The sequence below is a fragment of the Mandrillus leucophaeus genome, unplaced genomic scaffold, assembly GCF_000951045.1.
Source record: "Mandrillus leucophaeus isolate KB7577 unplaced genomic scaffold, Mleu.le_1.0 Scaffold134, whole genome shotgun sequence".
NCBI classification, from domain to species: Eukaryota; Metazoa; Chordata; class Mammalia; order Primates; family Cercopithecidae; genus Mandrillus; species Mandrillus leucophaeus.
In genome coordinates, this window is record NW_012101299.1 from 3644450 (window position 1) to 3658427 (window position 13978).

The following is a 13978-nucleotide window of genomic DNA, read 5'->3' on the forward strand; positions in this document are numbered from 1 at the left end:
AAAAAAAAAAAAATCTGCCTTTGTGCATTAAGTAACGTGCTACCAACAAAACAAGCACATAAGAGCCTGTACATGATGAAAACCTGTGTCCCTGGCAGACGAGGTCATCACTGAGGCTGCAGGGAGAGCCACGGGCACCCAGCAAAGTGTGGGAAGGCTGCATTGCCACTGAGAGCAGGTACACATGAGCCTTTAATGCATGTGCGAGCAAAACGCCAGAGGCTCCATTCATCCCTACTAACCAGCACCTTAGTGCAGCAATTTAAGGAACTAACATTAGTGTATGTGTGTGTACAATTTTCATGTAAAGTCTCATACTTAGAGCTCTATTTTTACAGAGAATGTACATAAAGCTACGTAAATAGCAAATCTAAGAAGTATCTTGGAAAATCAGTAAAAATTAATACAAATGTTATAATCTGAAAACGTGTAATTGTAAAATAATTTATTTAAGTATCGCAGAACCAATGAATACGAATCTGCAAAGTTTCCCCAAGAAACTCTGAAACCATAGTGCCTAATGCACTTTAAAATCGATACTAAAGGAGAGAGAAGAAAAGGACTGTTTGATTGGATACAGTCACCGCTGCGTCCCCATCCAGTCAGAAACAAAACTGAAGCTCCAGAATTGACCCGATGACGAGCATCTGCAGCTCTGCCTTCCAGGGTCTATCTCCTTTCACTGGCGCGCAGGAACTGCAGTAAAATGAAGACCCCCAGAGCGACTGTCCTTACCAGGACTCAGAACGTTTGGCCTCCGTATTCTGGCATCCATTTCTGGAGTCTGTCATATAAAGCAGCCTCCAACCGAGGTCCAGTGGAAGCTCCTGCATTTGGAGTCAGTCTCTGGAGAGGCAGAGCTTGGGCATGTGCTCTGGAAGAGGCTCGAGGAACTGTGATTATGCAGCAGCCCAGGGCTGTAACAATCTGTGTTTGTTCTCAAGGCTGAGTCCAGAGGTTCGAAGCCGTCCTTCCACCCCATGCACATTCTTCGTTTCAACAGCAGTGACGATGCCTCCAGGAAGTGCACTGTACTCTGGGCTTACAAATCCAAAACTGGCTTAAATCCTTGGATGGAGAGAAACTTCCAAATGAACAAAAAGTTGAGCTAAACATTGCAAAGTTTATTACTTAAAATTTTTCAGACATTTTACAAGTATCTAGGAACTCTTTGGATGTGCCCTGAAAGTGGTGTAAGCGAAAAATGACATTACTCTACTCCTGAGTTTCTTTCTGTTCTTCCCTTGACTTAGTCTGCTCAAAGTACGGATTCCAAGTTTCACGAAAAATGAAACCTTGCTATTAATACTTCAATAGGCATAACAATGAAATTGGAAAAGAGCTGAATTTTATTAACTTTTTAGGTATGTCGATTTTATGCTGAGAAATTCACCAGTACCATACTGGTGATATTTACTGAAGGTTGTTTAGAATCACAAAATGAATATTCTTTTATTTTAAAACCAAGCTGCATTTTAGAAAGATGTGAAGCGCAGAAGGAAATGCAGAGGTATAAATAAGGGGGAAGTATACTCAACGAAGGTTATATACAGATTAAAGTTTCTCATTATTTTGGTTTAAGTGGAAATTTCTGATGTCAAATAGACACAGCCTGTTTTTCATAAATTTCTCCCAGAAAACCTTTAAATTTAACAATTTGAAAAAAATGTTTTACTTTCGTCTGAACACAGACAATCTATTTTCATACACATAGTGCATGTGAACATATTTATATAGTAGATTGCATAACTACGAATTGTGTACAAATGGACCCATCTCGTATTTTTGCATGCACAGTTTCCGGTATTCTATCCTAGTGGATGGTTAACACAGAGTACAATTTCATAGATTTTATTCAGTAGACTTAAAGCCAAGAAACCATCCCAGTAATTATTTACAATTGAATAACTGAATGATTATCAGATCGTGTTATACTGCAAAACTGTTCTTACACCATGAATGGTGATGCTGTGAACTTTGGATGTTAAACTGGTAAAAGTTGGAGGCTTCAAATGGCATATGCAAAAGTAACCAAAGCCTGAGGACTATGAGGAAAGGAGGAGTTTCACCACTCGCCATTTATAGTTTTCATAAGCATTACAGAAGCACGGGGAATTAAGTGATCTTTGAAAAAAATGCTTTAAAAAACTGCGTATACATATAGCCTATAAGGCAAAAATCCAAGTTACAAGTGTATTAAACACTGGCAACTATGTTATCAGAGGTAATACTGAATTATATACATAAACTGTCATTAAACTGTGATTACGTGATACTTCCTACCATAGCTTATTAGACTGTACAACAGAAGATATTCCTGTGGCTCTCTAAGGCTCCAGGTTTAAAAGAATTTAGTATTTTCCTCTTGGCTCAAAGTCTAATCAGTATCATTCTGTAACATAAATCAGAAACTATGCTTTTTGCTTTTAGGGAAATAAGAAACATAACTGCAACCATTACAGCTCCAACACACACTGCAATGATGATATCTACAAACAGTTCCTATTGCATTTGAAAAATGCATTTTCTGAAGAAGCTTCACTTAGTACCAAGGATGCATTTCAGGTTGGCTTCTACATTCTGAATAAAGTATATAATGGGATTTAAGTAAATCTTTAGAAGTCCCAGAGTTTGCCTTTTCTAACATTTTCATATCAGGTGAAAACAATTTTTTCATATGGATGACTGTATTTACCAATATGAGAAAATGTCTACAGAAGAATGCGCTGTTCTATACGGCTCTAAGGAATCTGCATTTAACTGGAAACTACAGGGTCTATCAGAAAGTTAAATTTAAAAAAAGATCAGCCATAGCCAAGTTCTTTGTAGACTATGAAAAAAAATGGCACTGATAGGTCTAGGTTCTGAAGAGGAGCCAAGGTTGAAATGGAAATGCTTCTACATGGGACAGGAATGTCATGAGTCTGGAGTTCTCAGGTCTCTTGGTTGTAGAAGACGCCGTCTGTGCATCTCACAGTGCTTTCTGATGCCCATTTACAGAAGGCTTGGCTGTTTCTGAATCCCTTGAAGTATTTGATAAGTGAAGTTTATGAAGCCCTGCAAAAAAAATTAAGAAAATGGTGAGAAATGATATATTGTTGAGTGGCTGGGAAAGGGTTAGGGTAGGGAGAAGAGATTTACAAAGCTCAGTTTTACTTGGGAAGCTGTGAGGTGCTGGCCAGATCCCCCTGAGGAATGAAAGATTTCTTCTCCCTACTGGCAACTTCCCTCTGAGGATGGCCTCAGCTGAAGACAGCTGCAGGGAGGGAAGTCCTGCCCCTTCCAGGATAGCACGTGAGGGTCCTAAGAGCCTGCCCGCTTCTCCTCAGTTCAGTGGAGCTCTGAAGGGTCATCAAAGTCACAACATCCCCGAGGGCCAGCGGAGGCTTCTAGTGTGACTGCATCATGACACAATTCCTCTCTCTGCACAGCCCCTTCCTCTTCCCTTTCCCCAACCCGGCTAACAAACCTCTTCCTGGCAAGCGGATTCCCATCTAAAGTGTGCTTCTCAGGGAACCTAACCCGAGACAGACAGGTTCCCACTTTCATTTTAAAATACACGCACACAGGCTGGGCATGGTGGCTCACGTCTGTCATCCCAGCACTTCAGGAGGCTGAGGTGGAAGGATCGTTTGAGCTGAGGGGTTTGAGGCAGGCCTGGGCAACAATGTGAAACCCCATCTTCATGAAAAACACAAAAATTAGCTGGTTGCAGTGGCTCATGCCTATAACCCCAGCACTGTGGGAGGCTGAGACGGGAGAACCGCTTGAGCTCAGCAGGTTGTGGCTGCAGTGAGATGTGATCACACCACTGCACTCCAGCCTGGGTGACACAGTGAGACCCTGTCTCAAAACAATTTCAAATAAAGTAAAATAACACACCCACACACACATATGCAGGAAAATGTAGGGAAAGCCACACCAAAATATTAACATGTAATTAAAAAGAAAAGAATGGAAAACATTACCAAAAAAGAAAGAAATGACAAAAGAATAAATTGAACATAAATAATATCTCACTACTTAAAGGTATTTCACAGAATACAAAATTATCACTATCTTTTAAAGTTACATTTATTTCTCTCTGTATCATATAACAATTATTTACGTGATATATCTGACACCAGCACTGCACAGACCAACACTGCACTCTCAGAGGGAGAAGAAAACGTAAGAGCTTCTGTGGCACCAGAGCTTCAAGTACTTTAATAAAAACGAAAGACAATGACATACAGGAACACAGTCGGGTGTTGCTGAACAACAGGAATACACTCTGAGACATGGGTTGTCAACTGGTCACTGTGATACCATCACAGAGTATATCTACACACACCCAGGGGGCACAGCCCACAACATAGCTAGGCTGTAGGGTATGGCCTATTGCTCCTACGTTACAAACCAGACAGCATGTTACTGTACTGAGTACTGTAGGCAACTCTGGCACAATGGTAAATATTTGTGCATCTAAAAATATCTAAACCTAGAAAAGTGACACATTGTGCCAGGACATTACAACAGCTACCAGGTCACTAGGTGACAGAAACTGCTCAGCTCCACTGTCATCTCTGTGGTCTGTCACACGGGCAAGTGGTCCGTTACTGACCAAACGATCACTATGTGGCCTATGACCATACACAGCAGCACTTCCACAGAACAGATGTTGAGAAAATACTTATCATGAAGCTCAGACCTTTCTGGCATCTCAACAACTTACTTGGAAAAGACTTTTCTCCCTAAAATTTCACATGGTAACTGACCTATTAGGCAGTTTCACATCACTCATAAACTAATATCGCACTCCAAAATCTTTCTGTCACCTGCATATCTTAATGAAAGAAAAGGTAAAACTGAGCCTCTCTACGTCTGAATGGGAAGGAAAAAAAGAAATCAATCCAAGACAAAACATGGTCTGGTCCCAGGAATGACAATAGGAACCCACAGCTGTTGGAGTTGAGGAAGTGTGCTAAAATAAAGCTTGTTAGAGAAGGGACTGAGTGAAGACAGATGATCGATGCGGTATCCACCGACTAAGCTGAAATGAAGTCCCCCTTTTAGGATAGATTATTGGAGTTCACATCTAAAACGTGTGTCACGTCGGTTATGCGTTCTGGGAAACTCTTATGTCCCTCTTCTGCAGACAACTCCAGAAAACATCTCGTCCATTACCACCGTCACCAGCTAAATTTCTAGTGTTTACTATGTGCTAGATACTCTCTGAGATGGGTACTATTATTATCAATGGGTGGAGTAGCAGAGGGGAAAAAAAAAACTCTACAAAAAAAGAAAGAAAAAAAAAAGAAAGGGGCTAGCTACTTCACAACCAAATTACCAGTCTCAGTGAAATCCTTATTAAGATCTCAGATCATTCAAACATTACATATACTTAATAAGACTCTTTTTCTATGTATAAATTGCCCCTTAGAGCACCCCAAAGAATACTGAAAAACATTTGGGAAGAAAAGTAAATGTATCTATTAGGTAGTTTTATACAACTCTTGCTCATTCTACTCTCTCCTATGGTCAATGAACTGACATGCATATAAGGCCTTTTATATCAGGTTAAGTTATGTTTTATTACTTTAACAAAGGCTTTCTTAGCAAAATGATGTCCAGAATACCTAATTCAAAAGGTAAACTTACAACAGTCCATTTGCAACCATCTCATTTAGTGAATGGAAAGTGGAAATTTATCTGAGACCATGGCTAACTAATCTTGCTGATATTGTAACAGGCTTAAAAATTAAGTTTTAATGCTAGACATCTGATAAAAAGGACTGTTTGATTCCCACTTCAAGTTGGGCCAGCTTTATTAACCCTAAGCATTAAAAGGTATAACTTATCTGGCACGTCAGCTGAGATGAGCTGTGACTGTTTCCTGTCAGGCCAACATTTGATGAGCCGTCCCCTCCCGGGCATATGCAAAGTGAAAGACACATGGCCAGCTCATCTGAAATCTTCTGTGCCTCCCAAAGGTCACCCTCTCAAACATTAAGGTTGGAAAGGCCTGGTGATGTGAGAAGCTTTATTGCTGCTCATATAGTTTAAGTTATCTGAAAACTGGACCTTAATGAATCCATCAATATGTGGCCTTTTGCAATAGCTAAAAGCCCCAATATGGAGTCATACGCATTCGAATGATGTCAACTCAGGTGAATGAGCTAATGTCAGGAGTTTTAATAATATTCTATAAGAAGTCACTGCCTTTCCCTTCTTCTGTCATAAAATTACAACCCCGCCCCCCAAACCAAGATCATTTACTTTGTCCTGGCATTCTTAAAGTAAAAAACTTGACATGTTTAGCACTAATGTGGAAATAAGCATAAAAAATACATTCATAGGTTATGTTTGTACCCTTTAGCTAAACCTACCAGTTTTTAACACCATTACAATACATGTGACTTTTGGAATACATAATAGTAAATCCCCTCTCTTCTATTATATCAATGCCAAGAATGCTAACATTTTCACCTTGAATTTATTATTTGGCTTACTGAAGAGACTTATGGGTTAGCCTAATTCTTGTAAAATCCAAGCCTCAAAAAAGCTTTAACTAAAAGGTATTATTACCAAGGAATAAGCTTTTAACATCGTATCATCCTCACCACCACCATGACCACCATCGTCATAATAAAGGGGCTAATATTTACTGAGTTCTTACGATGTGCCAGGCACTATGCTAAGGATCTTATGAGAATTATTTCAGTTGATCTTCACAAAAACCCTAAAAGGAAGACGATACTATCACTGTATTACAGATAAGGAAGCTAAGGCTTAATGAAGTAATTTTGCACAAAGTAGCAGATCAATAACTTGACCTCTAAGGTTTTACAAATCTAGGAAACTAAATAGCTGAAAATGTAATATTAACTCAAATGTCGAACTTATTATTTAGTAGAAAGAGGAAAAAATACCCATAAACCTCAGGATTACCTAGGGCCTTGAAAAGTTCTTCTCGAACTGCAGAGGTGAATTTTCGGACCAGACACAATGTTGTCACAATAGCAAAAAGCAAATTGTAGGATAATACAATATAGAAATTTCCCAGCCAATTAAACCTTCCAAAGTCGCCAAGTAGATCAAATCTAGTGATTCCTGTTAAAAATAAATAAAATAGCCCTTAATGAAATCAGGTTAAGACAGTGCTAAAAGTAAAGTACAAGTTAGACAGAATTCTATGGACTTTCTCTCTTCTGTTACGTGAGATGCTGTAATGAATAAATCCTAGTTTAAAATATGTAACTATCATCTAGTGGGACAGCCTCAAGCCAGCCCTAACCTGCTTCACATACACGCCACAGTCACTTGCAAGTGATGAGTAATGAGGTCAGAATGAATGCCCTTTGACGTCCGATGGAAGTCACGCTTACATTAAAAATCAAGCTCTCGTGCTGCTTACATGGGTAGGATGGCTGACTGCATGCTCTACTGAGACAGGAAGGCTGTAACTGATCACAGGAAGCAAGAGTCACGATGAAAAAGATGCCTGAGAACATCCTTACGCCTCCTCTGCTGCTGCCCTCTGGAGGAACTGCCCGTCCCGTCTCTTTAGTTGGGTCTCTGGGCAAATGCCATCTCCTCAGAGAGGAAACCTCTGACTCCCCTATCTAAAACAGCTGGACCTTCCATGGCCTTCTATACTAATTATGACTCTTCACAGCACACATAAACTAATTTTTTTTTCTTTTTGGCTTATCTATTGCCTGTTTTCCCCGCTAGAATGCAGGTTCTGTAAGAACAGGAACTTTGTTTCACCCCTATAATCCCAGTGCCCAGAATAATGTCATACACACTTAATACATATTACATAAATGAATACATAATTTCCTTCCATAAAAAATTGTTAATCTGAGTTTAATGCTTATAGGTTTGTAGGGTAAAAAGCCAAAGCAGGAAATACAGTAGGATGACATCATGTATGCATTGAAGTTACTTAAATTCATCTATACACATTTTTAAAAGTCTTTTTACTTAAAAATAGTTTAAATAATCATTCTATTAAATGAGCACATGGCCGGGTCCAGTATTTATTGGAAAAAATACATGAATGGTAGGATTTTTCTGACCACTGATAGATAAATAAACATCACTCAGGCATTGGTCAAGTGACAGATACTGGGAATGTCAACATTCTTCAAGGAAGAAAGGATAGAGCTACTTGGGGGCCATATAAAATTTAAACTACAAAGAATGAGAAGAAATAATAACTGTCTATAAAATTGTATAAACAAAATTATGTACCTCATATTTTAAGGGTGATTTAAGGATTTTTATGGGTGATTTCAAGAATAACTTTGACTATACTCGGTTTTACATTTTCAGTTGACCTATGAACTGAACTCTCATCCTCACTCCAATGCAATGGCATCATCTACTACAGATAGCCTCTACAAAAGCGGCTTAGAGAGACAACAGAAAAACCAAATACAAACATTGTCATAAAAACAGGAGACTCCAAAGGAGCTCTTCTGTAGCCACTTCTTCCCAGGACAAATGTGTTTGAAATTGAAAGGCAATAATATACCAAAATATTTTTCAAAGGTAGACAATTAATGAAAACATACAATAAAATAGCTTTTTTAAAAAGGTTAATGCAGACACCAGCCTGTCACGCATGGTTATGAGAAGATGACAACAATCTTGGCTGCAGTTTCTCAGCTATTCATATTAATAAAACTTTACTTTGTTAAAGGGAATACATATCTAATTATAAGTTTTATTTTTCAAATAAAGCACCATTTCATTTAGCCTGGGAAGTGATCTTTAAACAAGATATAATCCTACCAAAACAAGCTTCAGTGGCTGCAACCCAGAGATCCCAGATAAGTAATTTTCTCATTAGGGCCAAAGACTCCTTTGAGAATCTGGTGAGAGCTATGAATCTTCTCAAAAGAAAAACCCACAGACACAGACACCCAAATTTTACACAGCACGAAGCTCACTGACGGAGGAAACGGGAGATCCCAGAATCAAACCCTTGTCCAGATGCTCTACATGAGTCTTAACTGCTCTTGAAATTTTTTTGATCATATACTACCATTAGTAAAAACAAAATTTGACCATCTATACCCCGTATATGTGTATTTAATTATTTATAAGCTACATATATACTATTCAATGACATATACAGACAAAACAAAGACTTTAAAAATCATAACAATAAATACAAATACAAATTCTAATAGTTTCTTCACATAGTCCGACAACTTACTTTATGAATGCATGGAAATGCACAAACTCCACTTTGGACACCACTGTAGATGCTCTGTGGTAGGTAATCCAACCCCCCCGGACACGGCCTGTGTCCTATGTTGTGACAGCACTACCACATAATGAGAAGTCAAGAAGCTGAATGCACCATCATGGTAAGAATGGAAGGTATGTTTTGAAAAACAGGAAAGTGCTTCACTAGAACTTCTTAGTGGATTCAACTTGGTTATCTTGAGACTCAGGGTCGAGACCTAATACGGAACATCTAGGCAAAGAACAGCCTCTATCATCAGATGTTTTGGTTTCCAGGCTATTTCAGGTTGACTTCATAAACAGAAACCCAGGAGCCTGTTGCTATAGTGCGCCGAATAACTAGATAAATATTACCTCAAAAAACTAGTTCCAAGACATCATCGTGTTGAATATTTTTAAAAATCTGATAGACTGACTAACAGATCACTCTGACCAACACATAGTTCTTCAATTCTGAAAATTTTCTATAAAGACTGGACCACAAGAAACTTTAAAAAAGAACTTATCTAAAATTCTGCCTGAGAGGTTTCTGGCATGACAATAGATTATAAAATGTACTTTTAAAATTAAAAGCACCAGGCGCGGTGGCTCACGCCTGTAATCCCAGCACTTTGGGAGGCCGAGGCGGGCGGATCATGAGGTCAGGTGATCGAGACCATCCTGGCTAACACGGTGAAACCCCGTCTCTACGAAAAATACAAAAAAATTAGCCGGGCCTGGTGGCGGGCACCTGTAGTCCCAGCTACTCAGGAGGCTGAGGCAGGAGAATGGCCTGAACCCAGGAGGTGGAGCTTGTAGTGAGCCAAGATCACACCACTGAACTCCAGCCTGGGTGAAAGAGCGAGACTCCATCTCAACAAAGAAAAAAAAAAATTAAAAGCACCAACAATTAAGAAAAAATGACAATACTCAGACAAAGCTTTAACAGCAATCATTTGACAAATATAAAAGATTTTAAAACCTCTATTTCTGTAAAAAAGTAAAAGTATTTTAAAAGCAAGCAAATTTTAAAATATTTTAAAATACTACTATTAGAAAGATTTAATTATCAAATGTTGTTGTTTAACTCTCTTAGTCAAATATCTAAATGCTTATGTCCATTTGGAAGTGCGTTCTGTTAAAAGATTAAGTAAAATATACACCAGGCAAGAAGCTTAGTAAGTTAAGCAGTGGCTAAGCATATGGTCACATTATCTAGATTATCTGTCAATAAAAAATATTCTTCATGACAAACTGCACATCAACTCCACCCATTAGAATTCCACTGAAAATATTTTATGCATAATTCCTTGAATAACAGTCCTTTTCTATTCATACCTATAAAAGAACATACAGAATAAAATCTCATTTAAGAAAGGGCTGGTTTCTCTACCTGCAATATGAGTCAATAGAATTTATGTTCTTTAGCCCACCTGAGTAAACTTCTACTTTGAGGAAGCCTATTCATCTTCCTAAAGCAGCAAAAAGTAGTTAAGAGAGTTTATAAAGCTTGACACATAAAGGGATCATTAATCTGACTTTATCAATAAATTATATATGTTAGCCTATTACACAAATGGCTGACATAAATATCCATGGTTTTAATGTAAGATTACCAGAAAGAACACGTACATCTTATTTTTAAAAATGCATAGATTAAATGTTCTTTGCTGAAATATTAGGATTAACATACTTTTTTCCTTCTGAACTCAAACAACGGTTAATTATACTATGTTTTCAAATCTCTTCCTCTAAACCAGATTTTTTGAAATAATATTAGCTAAGACAGTGTTGGGAAAAAAAAAGTGACAAAGAGTATGAAATAATGAAATCTACAATCATTTTAAAACAGGAATAATTTAAATAGGCTCATTGCCAATTGTTTTATTCATTCAAAAACAAAGTCATCGTGAAACGAAAGAGAGGCTCCACTTCTGGGGTGGAATGAAAGATGATGCTGCTGAAGCAAAGGCTCTACCTTTTTTTTGTTTTTTTGAGACAGAGTTTTGCGCTTGTTGCCCAGCAGTGCAGTGGCACAATCTTAGCTCACTGCAACCAAGCCCTCCTGGGTTCAAGCGATTTTCCTGCCTCAGCCTCCCAAGTAGTCGGGAACACAGGCGCCCACCACCATGCCAGGCTAATTTTTGTATTTTTAGTAGAGATGGGGTTTCACCATGTTAGTCAGGCTGGCCTCAAACTCCTGAACTCAGGTGATCCGCCCACCTGGGCCTCCCAAAGTGCTGGGATTACAGGCATGAGCCACTGTGCCCAGCTGGCTTTACCTTTGACCAGTCTTGCTGTGCAAGTATATTTTCAAGAAATTATATCAATTGGAGATATACTTATTGACTTCAGGTTCCAGCCTATATGGAGTAAAAGAGACCAGATTTTCCCTCTCAACTGAATAAACTGAAACACTGAACAAAGTATATGAAACAACAGTTTTCAAGACCCTAGACATCAGGAAACCAAGGACAGTGATCACTGACAGATGAGAAACAAACAAGGTGGGCCCTATGATTGCCACAGTTTACCATCTAAAGAGACACTGCAATGTAGAGAGAAGAGCTGAGGCGGGCTCCAGCCATCTCCCTAAGATCAAGAGATGAAGCTTGGAGCATAAGGATGACACAGTGGCCAGAGGGCTGCACAATGGAAGAACCCGGCAGAGAACTGACCAGTGTATGCTTGTGGGGAGCAGCTGGTCAAGAAATGAAGCAGGTGACAGAATGAGTAGCAAAGACATTACAACAGTTATTTTTAACTACATTCCTTATTTCAAAAGCTAGAGGAAAGATAAGACTTGCTAAGTAGAGATATTAAAGAAAATAGACTGAAATTGATCTTCTACAAAGGAAAATTATACTGTGGGACATGAAAAGTACACCAGACGGGATTAACGGCAGATTGGACACTGCAGAAGAAGAGATTAGTAAATTTAAAGACACAGGAATAGGAAAACAAAATAAAACAAGGAGCGAAATAAGAAAAGAATGAACAAAGCATCAACAAACCATGAATTCATTTGAAATGTCTTATGTACTTGTGATAGAGTCCCTGAAGGGGAAGAAAGAGAGGATAAGAGAAGATGGCCAAATAGGAACAGCTCCAGTCTACAGTTCCCAGTGTGAGCAACGCAAAAGATGGGTGATTTCTGCATTTCCAACTGACATACTGGGTTCATCTCACTGGGACATGTCAGACAGCGGGTGTAGGACAGTGGGTGCAGACCACTGAGCATGAGCCAAAGCGCAAGAGGTCAGGGGATTCCCTTTCCTAGCCAAGGGAAGCTATGACAGACGGCACAAAGAAAATCGGGTCACTCCCACCCTAATACTGCCCTTTTCCAACAGTCCTAGCAAATGGCACACCAGGAGATTATATCCTGCACCTGTCTCGGAGGGGCCCCATGCCCACAGAGCCTCACTCATTGCTAGTACAGCAGTCTGAGATTGAACTGCAAGGCAGCAGCGAGGCTGGGGAGGGGTACCCGCCATTGCTGAGGCTTGAGTAGGTAAACAAAGCAGCCTGGAAGCTCGAACTGGGTGGAGCCCAATGCAGCTCAAAGAGGCCTACCTGCCTCTGTAGACTCCACCTCTGGGGCCAGGGCATAGCCGAACAAAAGGCAGCAGAAACTTCTGCAGACTTAAATGTCCCTGTTTGACAGCTTTAAAGAGAGTAGTGGTTCTCCCAGCACAGAGTTTGAGATCTGAGAACGGACAGACTGCCTCCTCAAGTGGGTCCCTGACCCCAGAGTAGCCTAACTGGGAGGCACCTCCCAGTAGGGGCCGACTGACACCTCACACGGCCAGGTGCCCCTCTGTGATGAAGCTTCCAGAGGAATGATCAGGCAGCAACATTTGCTGTTCTGCCGTATTCTGTTCTGCAGCCTCTGCTGGTGATACCCAGGCAAACAGCGTCTGGATTGGACCTCCAGCAAACTCCAACAGACCTGCAGCTGAGGGTCCTGACTGTTAGAGGGAAAACTAACTAACAAAAAGGACATCCACACCAAAACCCCATCTGTACATCACCATCATCAAAGACCAAAGGTAGATAAAACCACAAAGATGGGGAGAAACCAGAACAGAAAAGCTGAAAATTCTAAAAATCAGAGTGCCTCTTCTCCTACAAAGGAACACAGCTCCTCGCCAGCAATGGAACAAAGCTGGACAGAGAATGACTTTGACGAGTTGAGAGAAGAAGGCTTCAGATAATCAAACTTATACGAGATAAAGGAGGATGTGCGAACCCATTGCAAAGAACCGAAAAACCTTGAAAAAAGATTAGACGAATGGCTAACTAGAATAATCAGTGTAGAGAAGTCCTTAAATGACCTGATGGAGCTGAAAACCATGGCACGAGAACTACGTGACGCATGCACAAACTTCAGTAACTGATTCGATCAACTGGAAAAAAGGGTATCAGTGACTGAAGATGAAATGAATAAAATGAAGTGAGAAGAGAAGTGTAAAGAAAACAAAGTAAAAAGAAATGAACAAAGCCTCCAAGAAATATGGGACTATGTGAAAAGACCAAATCTACATCTGATTGGTGTACCTGAAAGTGACGAAGAGAATGGAACCAAGTTGGAAAACACTCTTCAGGATATTATCCAGGAGAACTTCCCCAACCTAGTGAGGGAGGCCAACATTGAAATTCAGGAAATACAGCGAACGCCACAAAGATACTCCTTGAGAAGAGCAACTCCAAGACACATAATTGTCAGATTCACCGAAGTTGAAATGAAGGAAAAAAT

At 39.7% G+C, this 13978-nt stretch overlaps 1 protein-coding gene across 1 annotated transcript in view; it reads right to left on the reverse strand.

Annotated features, from left to right (window-relative positions):
* Window positions 1–430: 430 nt before the first annotated feature.
* Window positions 431–13978, reverse strand: part of LMBR1 (limb development membrane protein 1) — a 169833-nt gene continuing 156285 nt past the window's right edge. The window contains exons 15-16 of the mRNA XM_011973086.1: window positions 6931–7092; window positions 431–3057 (exon numbers count right to left, since the gene is read on the reverse strand). Of these exons, the coding sequence (XP_011828476.1) occupies window positions 2972–3057; window positions 6931–7092 (248 nt within the window). The 3' untranslated portion in view covers window positions 431–2971. The remainder of the gene's footprint in view (window positions 3058–6930; window positions 7093–13978) is intronic.